The following is a 27848-nucleotide window of genomic DNA, read 5'->3' on the forward strand; positions in this document are numbered from 1 at the left end:
TAGCAGGATGCCCCCTGACAATAATAAGCTCTCATGCATTAGCAGTGTAGGGGTTAATAGCAGGATGCCCCCTGACAATAATAAGCTCTCATGCATTAGCAGTGTAGGGGTTAATAGCAGGATGCCCCCTGACAATAATAAGCTCTCATGCATTAGCAGTGTAGGGGTTAATAGCAGGATGCCCCCTGACAATAATAAGCTCTCATGCATTAGCAGTGTAGGGGTTAATAGCAGGACGCCCCCTGACAATAATAAGCTCTCATGCATTAGCAGTGTAGGGGTTAATAGCAGGATGCCCCCTGACAATAATAAGCTCTCATGCATTAGCAGTGTAGGGGTTAATAGCAGGACTGCCCCCTGACAATAATAAGCTCTCATGCATTAGCAGTGTAGGGGTTAATAGCAGGATGCCCCCTGACAATAATAAGCTCTCATGCATTAGCAGTGTAGGGGTTAATAGCAGGACGCCCCCCTGACAATAATAAGCTCTCATGCATTAGCAGTGTAGGGGTTAATAGCAGGACGCCCCCTGACAATAATAAGCTCTCATGCATTAGCAGTGTAGGGGTTAATAGCAGGATGCCCCCTGACAATAATAAGCTCTCATGCAATAGCAGTGTAGGGGTTAATAGCAGGATGCCCATGCATTAGCAGTGTAGGGGTTAATAGCAGGATGCCCCCTGACAATAATAAGCTCTCATGCATTAGCAGTGTAGGGGTTAATAGAAGGACGCCCCCTGACAATAATAAGCTCTCATGCATTAGCAGTGTAGGGGTTAATAGCAGGATGCCCCCTGACCCTCAGAAGGGTTCAGCCTCAGACGCTTTATCTTATCTGGGATGTGTCACTACTCCCTGTAATTAGAGTAATAAACAGTTATTGTCTGCCCCACCTTCCCACCCTCCATCTGCCATTTAATAATAGGGAACCTCTTATAAAGCTGCCCCAGTGCTCAGCACAGAGTATCAGTGAGTCAGGCTCAGCAGCAGGTGAGAGACATTAACTGTATGTGATGGTGAGATGGTCTGCAGAAACGGGCTGAATATGAAATTATCTTCTGGGGAAGGGTTAGAAGTGCAATGTGCTGCATAGAGCTTTAGCTGAGGTGTTAGTGGTTCAGTGTGCGGCAGACTGTCTGAGGTGGGTTAGTGGTGCAATATGCTGCAGACTATCTGAGGTGAGTTAGGGGTGCAATGTGCTGCAAACTATCTGAGGTGAGTTAGTGGTGCAATATGCTGCAGACTATCTGAGGTGAGTTAGGGGTGCAATGTGCTGCAAACTATCTGAGGTGAGTTAGTGGTGCAATATGCTGCAGTCTATCTGAGGTGAGTTAGGGGTGCAATGTGCTGCAGACTATCTGAGGTGAGTTAGGGATGCAATGTGCTGCAGACTATCTGAGGTGAATTAGGGGTGCAATGTGCTGCAGACTATCTGAGGTGAGTTAGGGATGCAATGTGCTGCAGACTATCTGAGGTGAGTTAGGGATGCAATGTGCTGCAGACTATCTGAGGTGAATTAGGGGTGCAATGTGCTGCAGAGCTCTAGCTGAGGTGAGTTAGTGGTGCAATGTGCTGCAGACTATCTGAGGTGAGTTAGGGGTGCAATATGCTGCAGTCTATCTGAGGTGAGTTAGGGGTGCAATGTGCTGCAGACTATCTGAGGTGAGTTAGGGATGCAATGTGCTGCAGACTATCTGAGGTGAATTAGGGGTGCAATGTGCTGCAGAGCTCTAGCTGAGGTGAGTTAGTGGTGCAATGTGCTGCAGACTATCTGAGGTGAGTTAGGGGTGCAATATGCTGCAGTCTATCTGAGGTGAGTTAGGGGTGCAATGTGCTGCAGACTATCTGAGGTGAGTTAGGGATGCAATGTGCTGCAGACTATCTGAGGTGAGTTAGGGGTGCAATGTGCTGCAGAGCTCTAGCTGAGATGGGTTAGTGGTGTAATATGCTGCAGACTATCTGAGGTGAGTTAGCGGTGCAATGTGCTGCAGAGCTCTAGCTGAGGTGAGTTAGCGGTGCAATGTGCTGCAGACTATCTGAGGTGAGTTAGGGGTGCAATGTGCTGCAGAGCTCTAGCTGAGGTGAGTTAGTGGTGCAATATGCTGCAGAGCTCTAGCTGAGGTGAGTTAGGGGTGGAATGTGCTTCAGAGCTCTAGTTGAGATGGGTTAGGCTGGAATGTGATGCAAAGTTCTGAGGTAGGTTTGTGGTGCAATGTGCTGCAGAGCTCTAGTTGAGGTGGGTTAGGGGTGCAATGTGCTGCAGAGCTCTAGTTAAGATGGGTTAGGGGTGGAATGTGATGCAGAGTTCTAGTTGAGGTGGGTTAGGGGTGGAATGTGATGTTGAATTCTAGCTGAGGTGAGTTAGTGGTGCAATATGCTGCAGAGCTCTAGCTGAGGTGAGTTAGTGGTGCAATATGCTGCAGAGCTCTAGCTGAGGTGAGTTAGTGGTGCAATATGCTGCAGAGCTCTAGCTGAGGTGAGTTAGTGGTGCAATATGGGCAAGTGAATGGAAAATGAGATTTAATACGGAAAAATGCAAGGTTCTACATTTTGGAAGTAAAAATAAGCAGGCTACGTATTTTTTAAATGGGACAAGACTTAGCCAAACACAGGAGGAAAGGGATTTGGGAGTAGTAATAGATAACAAGCTAAAGATGAGTGCACAATGCAGGGCAGCGGCTTCAAAGGCTAATAAGATACTAGCATGTATTAAAAGAGGCATTGATTCAAGGGAGGAAAGCATAATTCTGTCATTATATAAAGCCCTGGTAAGACCTCACCTTGAGTTTGGAGTGCAGTTCTGGGGACCAATTGCTAAAAAAGATATTGCAGAACTAGAAAAAGTTCAGAGAAGGGCCACAAAGCTAATAAGGGGATTGGAGAAATTAACCTATGAGGAGAGGCTAGCCAAACTGGGTCTGTTTTCTTTAGAAAAAAGGCGCTTGAGAGGTGACATGATTACTTTATATAAATATATTCAAGGCCCATATACAGAGATGGCAGAAGCTCTGTTTATTCCAAGAAAATTGTTTCTGACAAGAGGTCATAATTTAAGGTTGGAGGAAAGGAGATTTAATCTCCTGCAACGGAAACGTTTTTTCACTGTGAGAGCAATAAAATTGTGGAACTCATTACCAAAGGAGGTAGTGAATGCCAATACCATAGATACATTTAAAAATAGTCTGGATAAGTTTCTGTATACTAACAAAATTCATGGATATGATTGCTAGTATTAAATGGGTCACATTTTAACGGGGTTATTTAAGCTTAACTGGAGCTTTTTGTAAGTATTTTAGATTTGTATAGGTTGAACTCGATGGACTTCAGTCTTTTTTTTCCAACCTTATCTACTATGTTATGTTACTATGTTAATATGCTGCAGAGCTCTAGCTGAGGTGAGTTAGTGGTGCAATATGCTGCAGAGCTCTAGCTGAGGTGAGTTAGTGGTGCAATATGCTGCAGAGCTCTAGCTGAGGTGAGTTAGTGGTGCAATATGCTGCAGAGCTCTAGCTGAGGTGAGTTAGTGGTGCAATATGCTGCAGAGCTCTAGCTGAGGTGAGTTAGTGGTGCAATATGTTGCAGAGCTCTAGCTGAGGTGAGTTAGAGGTGCAATGTGCTGCAGAGCTCTAGTTGAGATGGGTTAGGGGTCCAATGTGCGGCAGAGCTCTAATTGAGATGGGTTAGGGGTGGAATGTGCTGCAGAGCTCTAATTGAGATGGGTTGGGGTGGAATGTGCTGCAGAGTTCTGAGGTAGGTTTGTGGTGCAATGTGCTGCAGAGCTGTAGTTGATGTGGGTTAGGGGTGCAATGTGCTGCAGAGCTCTAATTGAGATGGGTTAGGGGTGGAATGTGCTGCAGAGCTCTAATTGAGATGGGTTGGGGTGGAATGTGCTGCAGAGCTCTAGTTGAGGTGGGTTAGGGGTGGAATGTGATGCAGAGTTCTGAGGTAGGTTTGTGGTGCAATGTGCTGCAGAGCTCTAGTTGAGGTGGGTTAGGGGTGCAATGTGCTGCAGAGATCTAGTTAAGATGGGTTAGGGGTGGAATGTGATGCAGAGTTCTGAGGTAGGTTTGTGGTGCAATGTGCTGCAGAGCTCTAGTTGAGGTGGGTTAGGGGTGGAATCTGATGCAGAGTTCTGAGGTAGGTTTGTGGTGCAATGTGCTGCAGAGCTCTAGTTGAGGTGGGTTAGGGGTGCAATGTGCTGCAGAGATCTAGTTAAGATGGGTTAGGGGTGGAATGTGATGCAGAGTTCTAGTTGAGGTGGGTTAGGGGTGGAATGTACTGCAGTGCTCTAGTTGAGATGGGTTGGGGTGGAATGTGCTGCAGAGCTCTAGTTGAGGTGGGTTAGGGGTGGAATGTGATGCAGAGTTCTGAGGTAGGTTTGTGGTGCAATGTGCTGCAGAGATCTAGTTAATATGGGTTAGGGGTGGAATGTGATGCAGAGTTCTAGTTGAGGTGGGTTAGGGGTGGAATGTGCTGCAGAGCTCTAGTTGAGGTGGGTTAGGGGTGAAATGTGCTGCAGAGCTCTAGTTGAGGTGGGTTAGGGGTGGAATGTGCTGCAGAGCTGTAGTTGAGGTGGGTTAGGGGTGCAATGTGCTGCAGAGATCTAGTTAATATGGGTTAGGGGTGGAATGTGCTGCAGAGATCTAGTTGAGGTGGGTTAGGGGTGGAATGTAATGCAGAGTTCTAGTTGAGGTGGGTTAGGGGTGGAATGTAATGCAGAGTTCTAGTTGAGGTGGGTTAGGGGTGGAATGTGATGCAGAGTTCTGAGGTAGGTTTGTGGTGAAATGTGCTGCAGTGTTCTAACTCAAGTAGGTTTGTGGTGCAATGTGCTGCAGAGTTCTAACTCAAGTAGGTTTGTGGTGCAATGTGCTGCAGAGTCTAGCTAGGGGCGGGTAAGGTGTGCTGCAGAATGTAGCAGGAGTTGGTGAGATGAGCTGCAGGGTTGTGTTACACTGTCTCATATGATTTTTGTGTTATTGTGTCATTGTCAGGATGGCTGGTGTCACTAACATGTACTTTGGTCTTTTGGGCTGCCTGATCCTTGGGGTATCTCTGTCATCAGGTGAGTACAAACAAAATGAGGAACAAACTGAGGGGGAGCACGCTGGCACACAGCACAGGCTGAGGGGGAGCACACTGGCACAGGCTGAGGGGGAGCACACTGGCACACAGCACAGGCTGAGGGGGAGCACACTGGCACACAGCACAGGCTGAGGGGGAGCACACTGGCACACAGCACAGGCTGAGGGGGAGCACGCTGGCACACAGCACAGGCTGAGGGGGATCACGCTGGCACACAGCACAGGCTGAGGGGGAGCACGCTGGCACACAGCACAGGCTGAGGGGGCGCACGCTGGCACACAGCACAGGCTGAGGGGGCGCACGCTGGCACACAGCACAGGCTGAGGGGGAGCACGCTGGCACACAGCACAGGCTGAGGGGGAGCACACTGGCACACAGCACAGGCTGAGGGGGAGCACACTGGCACACAGCACAGGCTGAGGGGGAGCACGCTGGCAAACAGCACAGGCTGAGGGGGATCACGCTGGCACACAGCACAGGCTGAGGGGGAGCACGCTGGCACACAGCACAGGCTGAGGGGGCGCACGCTGGCACACAGCACAGGCTGAGGGGGCGCACGCTGGCACACAGCACAGGCTGAGGGGGCGCACGCTGGCACACAGCACAGGCTGAGGGGGAGCACGCTGGCACACAGCACAGGCTGAGGGGGAGCACGCTGGCACACAGCACAGGCTGAGGGGGAGCACGCTGGCACACAGCACAGGCTGAGGGGGAGCACGCTGGCACACAGCACAGGCTGAGGGGGAGCACGCTGGCACACAGCACAGGCTGAGGGGGAGCACGCTGGCACACAGCACAGGCTGAGGGGGAGCACGCTGGCACACAGCACAGGCTGAGGGGGAGCACGCTGGCACACAGCACAGGCTGAGGGGGAGCACGCTGGCACACAGCACAGGCTGAGGGGGAGCACACTGGCACACAGCACAGGCTGAGGGGGAGCACGCTGGCACACAGCACAGGCTGAGGGAGTCAGATATTTAATAAAGGCTCGGGGGTACACGAGCACAACTGGGGAGGGGAGATAATAAGATTAGTTAGGTGTCATTGTCATAATTATTTCTCATGTTGAATATAGATAAAGGCTGAGTTTCCTACATTGTAGTTCTTCAGCTGGGAAGTTTTTGTGGATTTGTGCTGTCTAGTTAGTTTTGCAAAAGTAAAAAAAAAAACAAGATGAGCAAGAAAGTGGCACATGATGTGCAACTAGTTCAATCTCTGTGTCTGTTTCTTACAGCGGCACCGCGCTCCTCCTGTCCACCTGGCTGGTTTTACTATAAGTCTAATTGTTATGGATATTTCAGATATGCTGCTACCTGGTCTGAGGCAGAGGTAAGTAATCAATGATATCAATGCAATAGTGGACATAGGAGACGATACCAAATAAGAATAGTATATTGTGCATTTATAAAACCCAGACTAGCCTGTACTGATGTATCAAGCACATACTCGTTTGTGAGGAACAGAAGGAACTGACTAGTTAGCTCAGGATGAAGAAAATGTGTTTATATAAGAAAGTATTTGGTTCATGGAAGATGGCAGCAAGGTAAAACATGTATGTGAGGGGTATGCGCATTCTTATATTTGGTAATTCTGAGAAAAACTAGGTTTAGCTATTATTTTTTTGTCTTTGATTATAAAAACAAAGGAAATGGTGTACCTCGGAGGTCAGTGCTTGGGCCTGTTTCATATCCATTAGTGATCTTGGTAGAGGGCTCCAGGAGAACTTTTTGCAGACAATAAAAACATCTCTGTTACGGTTGCCTCCAGGCTGGCTGGAAGTTGGACCGTAGAAAAGGATGCTCCCAGCGCTCACCAAAGAATCATCAGCACCGTAGTCAGTAATCCCTGTAGTGATATAAGCTGTATCCTACAAACATGAGTCAAAGCTGCAAGTTAGAGGGTCAAAATAGGTCTGATGTGCTGGACACACAGCCTGGTTTTTATTGAGGTTACATGCAAAAAAGACACTCTCAGGGGGAGGCATAAAATCCCCAATCACACATTTGATATATTTAGATAGAGAGGCAACGCCCTTTGACAGGCCACAACATTTACTTCAGCAGATAACATTACACACAATAAAACAATGCAGTCCACCTTATCACTAGCAGTCTGATTAGACAAAGGGAAGGTTTTTCACTAAACTTAATTAGAGCTGATCCCAGCAAACTTGTATTTAGAATAGGTTCTTGAAGCTGAACAAAGTTATCTCTTTAGTTCTGACCGAAGGGTCTGTCACATAGCACTTAATGGCACACAATGAAAACCAATGCCTCTGTAACAGTGCTCCCCCTCTGTGGAACACTCTAACTGTGTGGCACCTGGCTCAGCAAGTCCCATTCACTGAACCAAGTGGGAGAAAGCCAGGGACAAGCAATTTTACAGGTCTGGGGACAGTCTTAAAGGGGCATTGTTCACCAAAGTCACAATATGTCCCCAGACGGATCTTAAAGGGCCATACACACCCAATAAAAGTTAATATGTTCTCAGGGGCACAATCTTCCAGGGGCCATAGTCATGAGGAAGGAGGCTGGCACATAGGCTTCTCCACGATCCATGGAAGCAGGGCAATTTTTCATTTAAAGGGCCAGTTACAAATAGCAGTTTGTAACAATCTCTAAAAAGCGGATAATGTTCCAGCACGGATGAACCAAATGAGTAGAAAGATAAAAAATATAACATCAGAAAGGGCAAAATTATGCATTTATGATGAAAAATCATCATAGGAAGAGGTATTAGCAGCAGGTAAGTTCAGTAGGTGCTGGGTGTATAGGAAGAGGTATTAGCAGCAGGTAAGGTCAGTAGGTGCTGGGTGTATAGGAAGAGGTATTAGCAGCAGGTAAGGTCAGTAGGTGCTGTTGTATAGGAAGAGGTATTAGCAGCAGGTAAGGTCAGTAGGTGCTGGGTGTATAGGAAGAGGTATTAGCAGCAGGTAAGGTCAGTAGGTGCTGGGTGTATAGGAAGAGGTATTAGCAGCAGGTAAGGTCAGTAGTTGCTGGGTGTATAGGAAGAGGTATTAGCAGCAGGTAAGGTCAGTAGGTGCTGGGTGTATAGGAAGAGGTATTAGCAGCAGATAAGGTCAGTAGGTGCTGGGTGTATAGGAAGAGGTATTAGCAGCAGGTAAGGTCAGTAGGTGCTGGGTCTATAGGAAGAGGTATTAGCAGCAGGTAAGGTCAGTAGGTGCTGGGTGTATAGGAAGAGGTATTAGCAGCAGATAAGGTCAGTAACTGATGGGTGTATAGGAAGAGGTATTAGCAGCAGGTAAGGTCAGTAGGTGCTGGGTGTATAGGAAGAGGTATTAGCAGCAGGTAAGGTCAGTATGTGCTGGGTGTATAGAAAGAGGTATTAGTAGCAGGTAAGGTCAGTAGGTGCTGGGTGTATAGGAAGAGGTATTAGTAGCAGGTAAGGTCAGTAGGTGCTGGGTGTATAGGAAGAGGTATTAGCGGCAGGTAAGGTCAGTAGGTGCTGGGTCTATAGGAAGAGGTATTAGCAGCAGGTAAGGTCAGTAGTTGCTGGGTGTATAGGAAGAGGTATTAGCAGCAGGTAAGGTCAGTAGGTGCTGGGTGTATAGGAAGAGTTATTAGCAGAAGGTAAGGTCAGTATGTGCTGGGTGTATAGGAAGAGGTATTAGCAGCAGGTAAGGTCAGTATGTGCTGGGTGTATAGGAAGAGGTATTAGCAGCAGGTAAGGTCAGTATGTGCTGGGTGTATAGGAAGAGGTATTAGTAGCAGGTAAGGTCAGTAGGTGCTGGGTGTATAGGAAGAGGTATTAGCAGCATGTAAGGTCAGTAGGTGCTGGGTGTATAGGAAGAGGTATTAGCAGCAGGTAAGGTCAGTAGGTACTGGGTGTATAGGAAGAGGTATTAGTAGCAGGTAAGGTCAGTAGGTGCTGGGTGTATAGGAAGAGGTATTAGCAGCAGGTAAGGTCAGTATGTGCTGGGTGTATAGGAAGAGGTATTAGCAGCAGGTAAGGTCAGTAGGTGCTGGGTGTATAGGAAGAGGTATCAGCAGCAGGTAAGGTCAGTAGGTGTTGGGTGTATAGGAAGAGGTATTAGCAGCAGGTAAGGTCAGTAGGTGCTGGGTGTATAGGAAGAGGTATTAGCAGCAGGTAAGGTCAGTAGGTGCTGGGTGTATGGGAAGAGGTATTAGCAGCAGGTAAGGTCAGTAGGTGCTGGGTGTATAGGAAGAGGTATTAGCAGCAGGTAAGGTCAGTAGGTTCTGGGTGTATAGGAAGAGGTATTAGCAGCAGGTAAGGTCAGTAGGTGCTGGGTGTATAGGAAGAGATATTAGCAGCAGGTAAGGTCAGTAGGTGCTGGGTGTATAGGAAGAGGTATTAGCAGCAGGTAAGGTCAGTAGGTGCTGGGTGTATAGGAAGAGGTATTAGTAGCAGGTAAGGTCAGTAGGTGCTGGGTGTATAGGAAGAGGAATTAGCAGCAGGTAAGGTCAGTAGGTGCTGGGTATATAGGAAGAGATATTAGCAGTAGGTAAGGTCAGTAGGTGCTGGGTGTATAGGAAGAGGTATTAGCAGCAGGTAATGTCAGTAGGTGCTGGGTGTATAGGAAGAGGTATTAGTAGCAGGTAAGGTCAGTAGGTTCTGGGTGTATAGGAAGAGGTATTAGCAGCAGGTAAGGTCAGTAGGTGCTGGGTGTATAGGAAGAGGAATTAGCAGCAGGTAAGGTCAGTATGTGCTGGATGTATAGGAAGAGGTATTAGCAGCAGGTAAGGTCAGTAGGTGCTGGGTGTATAGGAAGAGGTATTAGTAGTAGGTAAGGTCAGTAGGTGCTGGGTGTATAGGAAGAGGTATTAGTAGCAGGTAAGGTCAGTAGGTGCTGGGTGTATAGGAAGAGTTATTAGCAGCAGGTAAGGTCAGTAGGTGCTGGGTCTATAGGAAGAGGTATTAGCAGCAGGTAAGGTCAGTAGGTGCTGGGTGTATAGGAAGAGGTATTAGCAGCAGGTAAGGTCAGTAGGTGCTGGGTGTATAGGAAGAGGTATTAGTAGCAGGTAAGGTCAATAGGTGCTGGGTGTATAGGAAGAGGTATTAGCAGCAGGTAAGGTCAGTAGGTGCTGGGTGTATAGGAAGAGGTATTAGTAGCAGGTAAGGTCAGTAGGTGTTGGGTGTATAGGAAGAGGTATTAGTAGCAGGTAAGATCAGTGGGTGCTGGGTGTATAGGAAGAGGTATTAGTAGCAGGTAAGGTCAATAGGTGCTGGGTGTATAGGAAGAGGTATTAGTAGCAGGTAAGGTCAGTAGGTGTTGGGTGTATAGGAAGAGGTATTAGTAGCAGGTAAGGTCAGTATGTGCTGGGTGTATAGGAAGAGGTATTAGCAGCAGGTAAGGTCAGTAGGTACTGGGTGTATAGGAAGAGGTATTAGCAGCAGGTAAGGTCAGTAGGTGCTGGGTGTATAGGAAGAGGTATTAGCAGCAGGTAAGGTCAGTAGGTGCTGGGTGTATAGGAAGAGGTATTAGTAGCAGGTAAGGTCAGTAGGTGTTGGGTGTATAGGAAGAGGTATTAGTAGCAGGTAAGGTCAGTATGTGCTGGGTGTATAGGAAGAGGTATTAGTAGCAGGTAAGGTCAGTAGGTGCTGGGTGTATAGGAAGAGGTATTAGCAGTAGGTAAGGTCAATAGGTGCTGGGTGTATAGGAAGAGGTATTAGCAGTAGGTAAGGTCAGTAGGTGCTGGGTGTATAGGAAGAGGTATTAGCAGCAGGTAAGGTCAGTAGGTGCTGGGTGTATAGGAAGAGGTATTAGCAGCAGGTAAGGTCAGTAGGTGCTGGGTGTATAGGAAGAGGTATCAGCAGCAGGTAAGGTCAGTAGGTGCTGTGTGTATATGAAGAGGTATTAGCAGCAGGTAAGGTCAGTAGGTGCTGGGTGTATAGGAAGAGGTATTAGCAGCAGGTAAGGTCAGTAGGTGCTGGGTGTATAGAAAGAGGTATTAGTAGCAGGTAAGGTCAGTAGGTGCTGGGTGTATAGGAAGAGGTATCAGCAGCAGGTAAGGTCAGTAGGTGCTGGGTGTATAGAAAGAGGTATTAGTAGCAGGTAAGGTCAGTAGGTGCTGGGTGTATAGGAAGAGGTATTAGCAGTAGGTAAGGTCAGTAGGTGCTGGGTGTATAGGAAGAGGTATTAGCAGCAGGTAAGGTCAGTATGTGCTGGGTGTATAGGAAGAGGTATTAGCAGCAGGTAAGGTCAGTAGGTGCTGAGTGTATAGGAAGAGATATTAGCAGCAAGTAAGGTCAGTAAGTGCTTGGTGTATAGGAAGAGGTATTAGCAGTAGGTAAGGTCAGTAGGTGCTGGGTGTATAGGAAGAGTTATTAGCAGTAGGTAAGGTCAGTAGGTGCTGGGTGTATAGGAAGAGGTATTAGCAGCAGGTAAGGTCAGTATGTGCTGGGTGTATAGGAAGAGGTATTAGCAGCAGGTAAGGTCAGTAGGTGCTGGGTGTATAGGAAGAGGTATTAGCAGTAGGTAAGGTCAGTAGGTGCTGGGTGTATAGGAAGAGGTATTAGCAGCAGGTAAGGTCAGTAGGTGCTGGGTGTATAGGAAGAGATATTAGCCGCAGGTAAGGTCAGTAGGTGCTGGGTGTATAGGAAGAGGAATTAACAGCAGGTAAGTGGGTAAAAGTAATTTGGGTAATAACTGGGGGTAATAGTCATTAGGTAGTAACTGGGGGTAATAGTCAATAGGTAGTAACTAGGGGTAATAGTCAATAGGTAGTAACTAGGGGTAATAGTCACTAGGTAGTAACTGGGGCTAATAGTCACTAGGTAGTAACTGGGGCTAATAGTCACTAGGTAGTAACTGGGGTAATAGTCACTAGGTAGTAACTGGGGGTAATAGTCACTAGGTAGTAACTGGGGGTAATAGTCACTAGGTAGTAACTGGGGCTAATAGTCACTAGGTAGTAACAGGGGCTAATAGTCACTAGGTAGTAACAGGGGCTAATAGTCACTAGGTAGTAACTGGGGCTAATAGTCACTAGGTAGTAACTGGGGCTAATAGTCACTAGGTAGTAACTGGGGGTAATAGTCACTAGGTAGTAACTGGGGCTAATAGTCACTAGGTAGTAACAGGGGCTAATAGTCATAATGTAGTAACTGGGGGGAATAGACATAACGTAGTAAGTGCATAAACGCTCCACTTGGAACTAATTAATAAATACTTATATTTTTCCTACCATTGAGCATTTCCTCCTCTTACAGTTTGAATGTGTCAGTTATGGCCATGGTGCTCACTTAGCCTCTATCTTGGATTCATCCGAAGCCTCCATCATTGCCAGTCACATAGCTGCATATCCAGTAACTGGAGACATTTGGATTGGAATTCACGACCCTGAGCAAGTAAGTAAGAGGATGGTGCCCAGATGTCCTGTTCCCCATAACAGGAAGATGCCCATTTGTGACTTCAGATTAACATAATGTAACACAACCCCCACTGTGACAACCCAGTCTGCTCCATGCCTTATAGCTGCTAATGGCAAGTACAATACACTGTCAGTATTAGCTCATGTACTACATGTAGATATCATACACTGTCAGTATTAGCTCATGTACTACATGTAGATATCATACACTGTCAGTATTAGCTCATGTACTACATGTAAATATCATACACTGTCAGTATTAGCTCATGTACTACATGTAGATATCATACACTGTCAGTATTAGCTCATGTACTACATGTAGATATCATACACTGTCAGTATTAGCTCATGTACTACATGTAGATATCATACACTGTCAGTATTAGCTCATGTACTACATGTAGATATCATACACTGTCAGTATTGGCTCATGTACTACATGTAGATATCATACACTGTCAGTATTAGCTCATGTACTACATGTAGATATCATACACTGTCAGTATTGGCTCATGTAGTACATGTAGATATCATACACTGTCAGGATTAGCTCATGTACTACATGTAGATATCATACACAGTCAGTATTAGCTCATGTACTACATGTAGATATCATACACTGTCAGTATTAGCTCATGTACTTCATGTAGATATCATGCAGTCAGTATTAGCTCATGTACTACATGTAGATATCATACACTGTCAGTATTAGCTCATGTACTACATGTAGATATCATACACTGTCAGTATTAGCTCATGTACTACATGTAGATATCATACACTGTCAGTATTGGCTCATGTAGTACATGTAGATATCATACACTGTCAGTATTAGCTCATGTACTTCATGTAGATATCATGCAGTCAGTATTAGCTCATGTACTACATGTAGATATCATACACTGTCAGTATTAGCTCATGTACTAGCTGTAGATATCATACACTGTCAGTATTAGCTCATGTACTACATGTAGATATCATACACTGTCAGTATTAGCTCATGTACTACATGTAGATATCATACACTGCCAGTATTAGCTCATGTACTACATGTAGATATCATACACTGTCAGTATTAGCTCATGTACTACATGTAGATATCATACACTGTCAGTATTAGCTCATGTACTAGCTGTAGATATCATACACTGTCAGTATTAGCTCATGTACTAGCTGTAGATATCATACACTGTCAGTATTAGCTCATGTACTAGCTGTAGATATCATACACTGTCAGTATTAGCTCATGTACTAGCTGTAGATATCATACACTGTCAGTATTAGCTCATGTACTACATGTAGATATCATACACTGTCAGTATTAGCTCATGTACTACATGTAGATATCATACACTGCCAGTATTAGCTCATGTACTAGCTGTAGATATCATACACTGTCAGTATTAGCTCATGTACTACATGTAGATATCATACACTGTCAGTATTAGATCATGTACTACATGTAGATATCATACACTGTCAGTATTAGATCATGTACTACATGTAGATATCATACACTGTCAGTATTAGCTCATGTACTACATGTAGATATCACACACTGTCAGTATTGGCTCATGTACTACATGTAGATATCATACACTGTCAGTATTAGCTCATGTACTACATGTAGATATCATACACTGTCAGTATTAGCTCATGTACTACATGTAGATATCATACACTGTCAGTATTAGCTCATGTACTACATGTAGATATCATACACTGTCAGTATTAGCTCATGTACTACATGTAGATATCACACACAGTCAGTATTAGCTCATGTACTACATGTAGATATCATACACTGTCAGTATTAGCTCATGTACTACATGTAAATATCATACACTGTCAGTATTAGCTCATGTACTTCATGTAGATATCATACACTGTCAGTATTAGCTCATGTACTACATGTAGATATCATACACTGTCAGTATTAGCTCATGTACTACATGTAGATATCACACACAGTCAGTATTAGCTCATGTACTACATGTAGATATCACACACAGTCAGTATTAGCTCATGTACTACATGTAGATATCATACACTGTCAGTATTAGCTCATGTACTACATGTAGATATCATACACTGTCAGTATTAGCTCATGTACTACATGTAGATATCATACACTGTCAGTATTAGCTCATGTACTTCATGTAGATATCACACACAGTCAGTATTAGCTCATGTACTACATGTAGATATCATACACTGTCAGTATTAGCTCATGTACTACATGTAAATATCATACACTGTCAGTATTAGCTCATGTACGACATGTAGATATCATGCAGTCAGTATTAGCTCATGTACTTCATGTAGATATCATGCAGTCAGTATTAGCTCATGTACTACATGTAGATATCATACACAGTCAGTATTAGCTCATGTACTACATGTAGATATCATACACAGTCAGTATTAGCTCATGTACTACATGTAGATATCATACACTGTCAGTATTAGCTCATGTACGACATGTAGATATCATACACTGTCAGTATTAGCTCATGTACTACATGTAGATATCATACACTGTCAGTATTAGCTCATGTACTACATGTAGATATCATACACTGTCAGTATTAGCTCATGTACTACATGTAGATATCATACACAGTCAGTATTAGCTCATGTACTACATGTAGATATCATACACTGTCAGTATTAGCTCATGTACTACATGTAGATATCATACACAGTCAGTATTAGCTCATGTACTACATGTAGATATCATACACTGTCAGTATTAGCTCATGTACTACATGTAAATATCATACACTGTCAGTATTAGCTCATGTAGTACATGTAGATATCATGCAGTCAGTATTAGCTCATGTACTACATGTAGATATCACACACTGTCAGTATTAGCTCATGTACTACATGTAGATATCATACACTGTCAGTATTGGCTCATGTACTACATGTAGATATCATACACTGTCAGTATTAGCTCATGTACTACATGTAAATATCATACACTGTCAGTATTAGCTCATGTACTACATGTAGATATCATACACTGTCAGTATTAGCTCATGTACTACATGCAGATATCATACACTGTCAGTATTGGCTCATGTACTACATGTAGATATCATACACTGTCAGTATTAGCTCATGTACTACATGTAGATATCATACACTGTCAGTATTGGCTCATGTACTACATGTAGATATCACACACTGTCAGTATTAGCTCATGTACTACATGTAGATATCATACACTGTCAGTATTGGCTCATGTACTACATGTAGATATCATACACTGTCAGTATTAGCTCATGTACTACATGTAGATATCATACACTGTCAGTATTAGCTCATGTACTACATGTAGATATCATACACTGTCAGTATTGGCTCATGTACTACATGTAGATATCACACACTGTCAGTATTAGCTCATGTACTACATGTAGATATCATACACTGTCAGTATTGGCTCATGTACTACATGTAGATATCATACACTGTCAGTATTGGCTCATGTACTACATGTAGATATCATACACTGTCAGTATTAGCTCATGTACTACATGTAGATATCATACACTGTCAGTATTGGCTCATGTACTACATGTAGATATCACACACTGTCAGTATTAGCTCATGTACTACATGTAGGTATCATACACTGTCAGTATTAGCTCATGTACTACATGTAGATATCATACACTGCCAGTATTAGCTCATGTACTACATGTAGATATCATACACTGTCAGTATTAGCTCATGTACTACATGTAGATATCACACACAGTCAGTATTAGCTCATGTACTACATGTAGATATCACACACTGTCAGTATTAGCTCATGTACTACATGTAGATATCATACACTGTCAGTATTGGCTCATGTACTACATGTAGATATCATACACTGTCAGTATTAGCTCATGTACTACATGTAAATATCATACACTGTCAGTATTAGCTCATGTACTACATGTAGATATCATACACTGTCAGTATTAGCTCATGTACTACATGTAGATATCATACACTGTCAGTATTGGCTCATGTACTACATGTAGATATCATACACTGTCAGTATTAGCTCATGTACTACATGTAGATATCATACACTGTCAGTATTGGCTCATGTACTACATGTAGATATCACACACTGTCAGTATTAGCTCATGTACTACATGTAGATATCATACACTGTCAGTATTAGCTCATGTACTACATGTAGATATCATACACTGTCAGTATTGGCTCATGTACTACATGTAGATATCACACACTGTCAGTATTAGCTCATGTACTACATGTAGATATCATACACTGTCAGTATTGGCTCATGTACTACATGTAGATATCATACACTGTCAGTATTAGCTCATGTACTACATGTAGATATCATACACTGTCAGTATTAGCTCATGTACTACATGTAAATATCATACACTGTCAGTATTAGCTCATGTACTACATGTAGATATCATACACTGTCAGTATTAGCTCATGTACTACATGTAGATATCATACACTGTCAGTATTGGCTCATGTACTACATGTAGATATCATACACTGTCAGTATTAGCTCATGTACTACATGTAGATATCATACACTGTCAGTATTGGCTCATGTACTACATGTAGATATCACACACTGTCAGTATTAGCTCATGTACTACATGTAGATATCATACACTGTCAGTATTAGCTCATGTACTACATGTAGATATCATACACTGTCAGTATTGGCTCATGTACTACATGTAGATATCACACACTGTCAGTATTAGCTCATGTACTACATGTAGATATCATACACTGTCAGTATTGGCTCATGTACTACATGTAGATATCATACACTGTCAGTATTAGCTCATGTACTACATGTAGATATCACACACTGTCAGTATTAGCTCATGTACTACATGTAGATATCATACACTGTCAGTATTGGCTCATGTACTACATGTAGATATCATACATGTACTATCATGCAGCTGTACATATTATAAACATTTTGCGTATTGCTACAGGAAATCTCTGATTCTCTTTAGATATTTCTGCCTTTTGTGCTCACTATGGGGCAGCAGTTCCTGAATAAATAAAGCTAGTAATATATGAGATGTGGACCACAAGGTTGTAGGGCCACAATCAGGAACACAAGAAGATATAAGTAGCCTCCACCAACCTATGTTGTTCCTCATCAGCATCTCTCTACTCTCCATGTCAATATAACCCCAAACTATACAGTGTCTTTATACCCCTTTAATATCCTGGTGCACAGTAACTGGTTAATCCTGCAGACTGGTACTTTATAGCAGACTGTAATCTTTGTACAATTCTCTGTTACTCTAGAACCGCCGCTGGAAGTGGAACGATGGTTCCATGTATAACTTCAGGAACTGGAAAAGCGGGGAGCCAAATAACAATGGTGCAGAGTTCTGTGGGGAGCTGACCAAGGAAACCAGTGAGTAATAACTTCACCTAACTGTAGCATCTAGTGAGTAACAAGAGATGATGTAGTACTTAGTAAGTAACAAGAGATGATGTAGCATCTAGTGATTAACAAGAGGTGATGTAGCATCTAGTGAGTAACAAGAGATGATGTAGTACTTAGTGAGTAACAAGAGATGATGTAGTACTTATTGAGTAACAAGAGATGATGTAGCATCTAGTGATTAACAAGAGGTGATGTAGCATCTAGTGAGTAACAAGAGATGATGTAGTACCTAGTGAGTTACAAGAGATGATGTAGCATCTAGTGAGTAACAAGAGATGATGTAGTACTTAGTAAGTAACAAGAGATGATGTAGCATCTAGTGAGTAACAAGAGATGATGTAGCATCTAGTGAGTAACAAGAGATGATGTAGCATCTAGTGAGTAACAAGAGATGATGTAGTACTTAGTAAGTAACAAGAGATGATGTAGCATCTAGTGAGTAACAAGAGATGATGTAGTACTTAGTGAGTAACAAGAGATGATGTAGCATCTAGTGAGTAACAAGAGGTGATGTAGCATCTAGTGAGTAACAAGTGGTGATGTAGCATCTAGTGATTAACAAGAGATGATGTAGTACTTAGTGAGTAACAAGAGGTGATGTAGCATCTAGTGAGTAACAAGAGATGATGTAGTACTTAGTGAGTAACAAGAGATGATGTATCATCTAGTGATTAACAAGAGGTGATGTAGCATCTAGTGATTAACAAGAGGTGATGTAGCATCTAGTGATTAACAAGAGGTGATGTAGCATCTAGTGAGTAACAAGAGATGATGTAGTACCTAGTGAGTTACAAGAGAGGATGTAGCATCTAATGAGTAACAAGAGATGATGTAGTACTTAGTGAGTAACAAGAGATGATGTAGCATCTAGTGATTAACAAGAGGTGATGTAGCATCTAGTGAGTAACAAGAGATGATGTAGTACCTAGTGAGTTACAAGAGAGGATGTAGCTTCTAGTGATTTACAAGAGAGGATGTAGCTTCTAGTGATTAACAAGAGGTGATGTAGCATCTAGTGAGTAGCAAGAGGTGAAGTAACATCTGGTGAGTAACAAGAGATGATATAGTATCTAGTGAGTAAAAACAGGTGATGTAGCATCTAGTTAGTAACAAGAGATGTACAGTATATACATTAGTGCTCTCTAGTGGTTACACTGTGTGTGTGCGCGGCACTATACACTGTGTTACTCATGTACAGACCATACATTAGCGCTCTCTAGTGGTTACACTGTGTGTGTGTGTGTGCGGCACTATACACTGTGTTACTCATGTACAGACCGTACACTAGCGCTCTCTAGTGGTTACACTGTGTTACTCATGTACAGACCGTACATTAGCGCTCTCTAGTGGCTACACTGTGTGTGTGCGGCACTATACACTGTGTGTTACTCATGTACAGACCATACACTAGCGCTCTCTAGTGGTTACACTGTGTGTGTGCGGCACTATACACTGTGTGTTACTCATGTACAGACCATACACTAGCGCTCTCTAGTGGTTACACTGTGTTACTCATGTACAGACCATACACTAGCGCTCTCTAGTGGTTACACTGTGTGTGTGCGGCACTATACACTGTGTTACTCATGTACAGACCATACACTAGCGCTCTCTAGTGGTTACACTGTGTTACTCATGTACAGACCATACACTAGCGCTCTCTAGTGGTTACACTGTGTGTGTGCGGCACTATACACTGTGTTACTCATGTACAGACCGTACATTAGCGCTCTCTAGTGGCTACACTGTGTGTGTGCGGCACTATACACTGTGTGTTACTCATGTACAGACCATACACTAGCGCTCTCTAGTGGTTACACTGTGTTACTCATGTACAGACCATACACTAGCGCTCTCTAGTGGTTACACTGTGTTACTCATGTACAGACCATACACTAGCGCTCTCTAGTGGTTACACTGTGTTACTCATGTACAGACCATACACTAGCGCTCTCTAGTGGTTACACTGTGTTACTCATGTACAGACCATACATTAGCGCTCTCTAGTGGTTACACTGTGTTACTCATGTACAGACCATACACTAGCGCTCTCTAGTGGTTACACTGTGTTACTCATGTACAGACCATACACTAGCGCTCTCTAGTGGTTACACTGTGTGTGTGCGGCACTATACACTGTGTTACTCATGTACAGACCGTACACTAGCGCTCTCTAGTGGTTACACTGTGTGTTACTCATGTACAGACCATACACTAGCGCTCTCTAGTGGTTACACTGTGTGTGTGCGGCACTATACACTGTGTGTTACTCATGTACAGACCATACATTAGCGCTCTCTAGTGGTTACACTGTGTTACTCATGTACAGACCATACACTAGCGCTCTCTAGTGGTTACACTGTGTGTGTGCGGCACTATACACTGTGTTACTCATGTACAGACCATACATTAGCGCTCTCTAGTGGTTACACTGTGTGTTACTCATGTACAGACCATACACTAGCGCTCTCTAGTGGTTACACTGTGTGTGTGCGGCACTATACACTGTGTGTTACTCATGTACAGACCGTACACTAGCGCTCTCTAGTGGTTACACTGTGTGTGTGCGGCACTATACACTGTGTGTTACTCATGTACAGACCGTACACTAGCGCTCTCTAGTGGTTACACTGTGTGTGTGCGGCACTATACACTGTGTTACTCATGTACAGACCATACACTAGCGCTCTCTAGTGGTTACACTGTGTGTGTGCGGCACTATACACTGTGTGTTACTCATGTACAGACCATACACTAGCGCTCTCTAGTGGTTACACTGTGTTACTCATGTACAGACCATACACTAGCGCTCTCTAGTGGTTACACTGTGTGTGTGCGGCACTATACACTGTGTGTTACTCATGTACAGACCATACACTAGCGCTCTCTAGTGGTTACACTGTGTGTGTGCGGCACTATACACTGTGTGTTACTCATGTACAGACCGTACACTAGCGCTCTCTAGTGGTTACACTGTGTGTTACTCATGTACAGACCATACACTAGCGCTCTCTACTGGTTACACTGTGTGTGTGCGGCACTATACACTGTGTTACTCATGTACAGACCGTACACTAGCGCTCTCTAGTGGTTACACTGTGTTACTCATGTACAGACCATACACTAGCGCTCTCTAGTGGTTACACTGTGTGTGTGCGGCACTATACACTGTGTTACTCATGTACAGACCATACACTAGCGCTCTCTAGTGGTTACACTGTGTGTGTGCGGCACTATACACTGTGTTACTCATGTACAGACCATACACTAGCGCTCTCTAGTGGTTACACTGTGTGTGTGCGGCACTATACACTGTGTGTTACTCATGTACAGACCATACACTAGCGCTCTCTAGTGGTTACACTGTGTTACTCATGTACAGACCATACACTAGCGCTCTCTAGTGGTTACACTGTGTGTGTGCGGCACTATACACTGTGTTACTCATGTACAGACCATACACTAGCGCTCTCTACTGGTTACACTGTGTGTGTGCGGCACTATACACTGTGTTACTCATGTACAGACCATACACTAGCGCTCTCTAGTGGTTACACTGTGTTACTCATGTACAGACCGTACACTAGCGCTCTCTACTGGTTACACTGTGTGTGTGCGGCACTATACACTGTGTTACTCATGTACAGACCATACACTAGCGCTCTCTAGTGGTTACACTGTGTGTGTGCGGCACTATACACTGTGTGTTACTCATGTACAGACCATACACTAGCGCTCTCTAGTGGTTACACTGTGTTACTCATGTACAGACCATACACTAGCGCTCTCTAGTGGTTACACTGTGTGTGTGCGGCACTATACACTGTGTGTTACTCATGTACAGACCATACACTAGCGCTCTCTACTGGTTACACTGTGTTACTCATGTACAGACCATACATTAGCGCTCTCTAGTGGTTACACTGTGTTACTCATGTACAGACCATACATTAGCGCTCTCTAGTGGTTACACTGTGTTACTCATGTACAGACCATACACTAGCGCTCTCTAGTGGTTACACTGTGTTACTCATGTACAGACCATACACTAGCGCTCTCTAGTGGTTACACTGTGTGTGTGCGGCACTATACACTGTGTGTTACTCATGTACAGACCATACACTAGCGCTCTCTAGTGGTTACACTGTGTGTGTGCGGCACTATACACTGTGTGTTACTCATGTACAGACCATACACTAGCGCTCTCTAGTGGTTACACTGTGTGTGTGTGCGGCACTATACACTGTGTGTTACTCATGTACAGACCATACACTAGCGCTCTCTAGTGGTTACACTGTGTGTGTGCGGCACTATACACTGTGTTACTCATGTACAGACCATACATTAGCGCTCTCTAGTGGTTACACTGTGTGTTACTCATGTACAGACCATACACTAGCGCTCTCTAGTGGTTACACTGTGTGTGTGCGGCACTATACACTGTGTGTTACTCATGTACAGACCATACACTAGCGCTCTCTAGTGGTTACACTGTGTGTGTGCGGCACTATACACTGTGTGTTACTCATGTACAGACCATACACTAGCGCTCTCTAGTGGTTACACTGTGTGTGTGCGGCACTATACACTGTGTGTTACTCATGTACAGACCGTACACTAGCGCTCTCTACTGGTTACACTGTGTGTGTGCGGCACTATACACTGTGTGTTACTCATGTACAGACCGTACACTAGCGCTCTCTAGTGGTTACACTGTGTGTTACTCATGTACAGACCATACACTAGCGCTCTCTACTGGTTACACTGTGTGTGTGCGGCACTATACACTGTGTTACTCATGTACAGACCATACACTAGCGCTCTCTAGTGGTTACACTGTGTGTTACTCATGTACAGACCGTACACTAGCGCTCTCTACTGGTTACACCGTGTGTGTGCGGCACTATACACTGTGTGTTACTCATGTACAGACCGTACACTAGCGCTCTCTACTGGTTACACTGTGTGTTACTCATGTACAGACCATACACTAGCGCTCTCTAGTGGTTACACTGTGTTACTCATGTACAGACCATACATTAGCGCTCTCTAGTGGTTACACTGTGTTACTCATGTACAGACCATACACTAGCGCTCTCTAGTGGTTACACTGTGTTACTCATGTACAGACCATACACTAGCGCTCTCTAGTGGTTACACTGTGTGTGTGCGGCACTATACACTGTGTTACTCATGTACAGACCGTACACTAGCGCTCTCTAGTGGTTACACTGTGTGTTACTCATGTACAGACCATACACTAGCGCTCTCTAGTGGTTACACTGTGTGTGTGTGCGGCACTATACACTGTGTGTTACTCATGTACAGACCATACATTAGCGCTCTCTAGTGGTTACACTGTGTTACTCATGTACAGACCATACACTAGCGCTCTCTAGTGGTTACACTGTGTGTGTGCGGCACTATACACTGTGTTACTCATGTACAGACCATACATTAGCGCTCTCTAGTGGTTACACTGTGTGTTACTCATGTACAGACCATACACTAGCGCTCTCTAGTGGTTACACTGTGTGTGTGCGGCACTATACACTGTGTGTTACTCATGTACAGGACCGTACACTAGCGCTCTCTAGTGGTTTACACTGTGTGTGTGCGGCACTATACACTGTGTGTTACTCATGTACAGACCGTACACTACGCGCTCTCTAGTGGTTACACCTGTGTGTGTGCGGCACTATACACTGTGTTACTCATGTACAGACCATACACTAGCGCTCTCTAGTGGTTACACTGTGTGTGTGCGGCACTATACACTGTGTGGTTACTCATGTACAGACCATACACTAGCGCTCTCTAGTGGTTACACTGTGTGTGTGCGGCACTATACACTGTGTGTTACTCATGTACAGACCATACACTAGCGCTCTCTAGTGGTTACACTGTGTGTGTGCGGCACTATACACTGTGTGTTACTCATGTACAGACCGTACACTAGCGCTCTCTAGTGGTTACACTGTGTGTTACTCATGTACAGACCATACACTAGCGCTCTCTACTGGTTACACTGTGTGTGTGCGGCACTATACACTGTGTTACTCATGTACAGACCGTACACTAGCGCTCTCTAGTGGTTACACTGTGTTACTCATGTACAGACCATACACTAGCGCTCTCTAGTGGTTACACTGTGTGTGTGCGGCACTATACACTGTGTTACTCATGTACAGACCGTACACTAGCGCTCTCTAGTGGTTACACTGTGTGTGTGCAGCACTATACACTGTGTTACTCATGTACAGACCGTACACTAGCGCTCTCTAGTGGTTACACTGTGTTACTCATGTACAGACCATACACTAGCGCTCTCTAGTGGTTACACTGTGTGTGTGCGGCACTATACACTGTGTTACTCATGTACAGACCATACACTAGCGCTCTCTAGTGGTTACACTGTGTGTGTGCGGCACTATACACTGTGTTACTCATGTACAGACCATACACTAGCGCTCTCTAGTGGTTACACTGTGTGTGTGCGGCACTATACACTGTGTGTTACTCATGTACAGACCATACACTAGCGCTCTCTAGTGGTTACACTGTGTGTTACTCATGTACAGACCATACACTAGCGCTCTCTAGTGGTTACACTGTGTGTGTGCGGCACTATACACTGTGTTACTCATGTACAGACCATACACTAGCGCACTCTAGTGGTTACACTGTGTGTGTGCGGCACTATACACTGTGTTACTCATGTACAGACCATACACTAGCGCTCTCTACTGGTTACACTGTGTGTGTGCGGCACTATACACTGTGTTACTCATGTACAGACCATACACTAGCGCTCTCTAGTGGTTACACTGTGTTACTCATGTACAGACCATACACTAGCGCTCTCTACTGGTTACACTGTGTGTGTGCGGCACTATACACTGTGGTTACTCATGTACAGACCATACACTAGCGCTCTCTAGTGGTTACACTGTGTGTGTGCGGCACTATACACTGTGTGTTACTCATGTACAGACCATACACTAGCGCTCTCTAGTGGTTTACACTGTGTTACTCATGTACAGACCATACACTAGCGCTCTCTAGTGGTTACACTGTGTGTGTGCGGCACTATACACTGTGTGTTACTCATGTACAGACCATACACTAGCGCTCTCTACTGGTTACACTGTGTTACCTCATGTACAGAACCATACATTAGCGCTCTCTAGTGGTTACACTGTGTTACTCATGTACAGACCATAACATTAGCGCTCTCTATGGTTACACTGTGTTACTCATGTACAGACCATACACTAGCGCTCTCTAGTGGTTACACTGTGTTACTCATGTACAGACCATACACTAGCGCTATCTAGTGGTTACACTGTGTGTGTGCGGCACTATACACTGTGTTTACTCATGTACAGACCATACACTAGCGCTCTCTAGTGGTTACAACTGTGTGTGTGCGGCACTATACACTGTGTGTTACTCATGTACAGTACCATACACTAGCGCTCTCTAGTGGTTACACTGTGTGTGTGCGGCACTATACACTGTGTGTTACTCATGTACAGACCATACACTAGCGCTCTCTAGTGGTTTACACTGTGTGTGTGCGGCACTATACACTGTGTTACTCATGTACAGACCATACATGTAGCGCTCTCTAGTGGTTGACACTGTGTGTTACTCATGTACAGACCCATACACTAGCGCTCTCTAGTGGTTACACTGTGGGTGTGTGCAGGCACTATACACTGTGTGTTACTCATGTACAGACCATACACTAGCGCTCTCTAGTGGTTACACTGTGTGTGTGCGGCACTATACACTGTGTGTTACTCATGAACAGGACCATACACTAGCGCTCTCTAGTGGTTACACTGTGTGTGTGCGGCACTATACACTGTGTGTTACTCATGTACAGACCAGTACACTAGCGCTCTCTACTGGTTACAACTGTGTGTGTGCGGCACATATACACTTTGTGTTACTCATGTACAGACCGTACACTAGCGCTCTCTAGTGGTTACAACTGTGTGTTACTCATGTACAGACCATACACTAGCGCTCTCTACTGGTTTACACTGTGTGTGTGCGGCACTATACACTGTTGTTACTCATGTACAGACCATACACTAGCGCTCTCTAGTGGTTACACTGTGTGTTACTCATGTACAGACCGTACACTAGCGCTCTCTACTGGTTACACCGTGTGTGTGCGGCACTATACACTGTGTGTTACTCATGTACAGACCGTACACTAGCGCTCTCTACTGGTTACACTGTGTGTGTGCGGCACTATACACTGTGTGTTACTCATGTACAGACCGTACACTAGCGCTCTCTAGTGGTTACACTGTGTGTTACTCATGTACAGACCATACACTAGCGCTCTCTACTGGTTACACTGTGTGTGTGCGGCACTATACACTGTGTTACTCATGTACAGACCGTACACTAGCGCTCTCTAGTGGTTACACTGTGTGTTACTCATGTACAGACCATACACTAGCGCTCTCTAGTGGTTACACTGTGTGTGTGCGGCACTATACACTGTGTGTTACTCATGTACAGACCATACACTAGCGCTCTCTAGTGGTTACACTGTGTGTGTGCGGCACTATACACTGTGTTACTCATGTACAGACCGTACACTAGCGCTCTCTAGTGGTTACACTGTGTGTGTGCGGCACTATACACTGTGTTACTCATGTACAGACCGTACACTAGCGCTCTCTAGTGGTTACACTGTGTTACTCATGTACAGACCATACACTAGCGCTCTCTAGTGGTTACACTGTGTGTGTGCAGCACTATACACTGTGTTACTCATGTACAGACCATACACTAGCGCTCTCTAGTGGTTACACTGTGTGTGTGCGGCACTATACACTGTGTGTTACTCATGTACAGACCATACACTAGCGCTCTCTAGTGGTTACACTGTGTGTGTGCGGCACTATACACTGTGTGTTACTCATGTACAGACCGTACACTAGCGCTCTCTAGTGGTTACACTGTGTGTGTGCGGCACTATACACTGTGTGTTACTCATGTACAGACCATACACTAGCGCTCTCTAGTGGTTACACTGTGTGTGTGCGGCACTATACACTGTGTTACTCATGTACAGACCATACACTAGCGCTCTCTATACTGGTTACACTGTGGTGTGTGCGGCACTATACACTGTGTTACTCATGTACAGACCATACACTAGCGCTCTCTACTGGTTACACTGTGTGTGTGTGCGGCACTATACACTGTGTGTTACTCATGTACAGACCGTACACTAGCGCTCTCTAGTGGTTACACTGTGTGTGTGCGGCACTACAACACTGTGTGTTACTCATGTACAGACCATACACTAGCGCTCTCTAGTGGTTACACTGTGTGTGTGCGGCACTATACACTGTGTGTTACTCATGTACAGACCATACACTAGCGCTCTCTAGTGGTTACACTGTGTTACTCATGTACAGACCATACACTAGCGCTCTCTAGTGGTTACACTGTGTGTGTGCGGCACTATACACTGTGTGTTACTCATGTACAGACCGTACACTAGCGCTCTCTAGTGGTTACACTGTGTGTTACTCATGTACAGACCGTACACTAGCGCTCTCTACTGGTTACACTGTGTGTGTGCGGCACTATACACTGTGTTACTCATGTACAGACCATACACTAGCGCTCTCTAGTGGTTACACTGTGTGTGTGCGGCACTATACACTGTGTTACTCATGTACAGACCATACACTAGCGCTCTCTAGTGGTTACACTGTGTTACTCATGTACAGACCGTACACTAGAGCTCTCTAGTGGTTACACTGTGTGTTACTCATGTACAGACCGTACACTAGCGCTCTCTAGTGGTTACACTGTGTGTGTGCGGCACTATACACTGTGTTACTCATGTACAGACCGTACACTAGCGCTCTCTAGTGGTTACACTGTGTTACTCATGTACAGAC

At 44.5% G+C, this 27848-nt stretch overlaps 1 protein-coding gene across 1 annotated transcript in view; it reads left to right on the forward strand.

Moving 5' to 3' along the window:
• Positions 1-4994: 4994 nt before the first annotated feature.
• REG4 (regenerating family member 4) overlaps positions 4995-27848 on the forward strand; it is a 35947-nt gene continuing 13093 nt past the window's right edge. The window contains exons 1-4 of the mRNA XM_053696910.1: positions 4995-5062; positions 6317-6411; positions 12274-12411; positions 17763-17874. Coding sequence (XP_053552885.1) covers positions 5011-5062; positions 6317-6411; positions 12274-12411; positions 17763-17874 — 397 coding nt within the window. The 5' untranslated portion in view covers positions 4995-5010. The remainder of the gene's footprint in view (positions 5063-6316; positions 6412-12273; positions 12412-17762; positions 17875-27848) is intronic.

The sequence above is a fragment of the Bombina bombina genome, unplaced genomic scaffold (genome assembly GCF_027579735.1).
Source record: "Bombina bombina isolate aBomBom1 unplaced genomic scaffold, aBomBom1.pri scaffold_1894, whole genome shotgun sequence".
Lineage (NCBI taxonomy): Eukaryota > Metazoa > Chordata > Amphibia > Anura > Bombinatoridae > Bombina > Bombina bombina.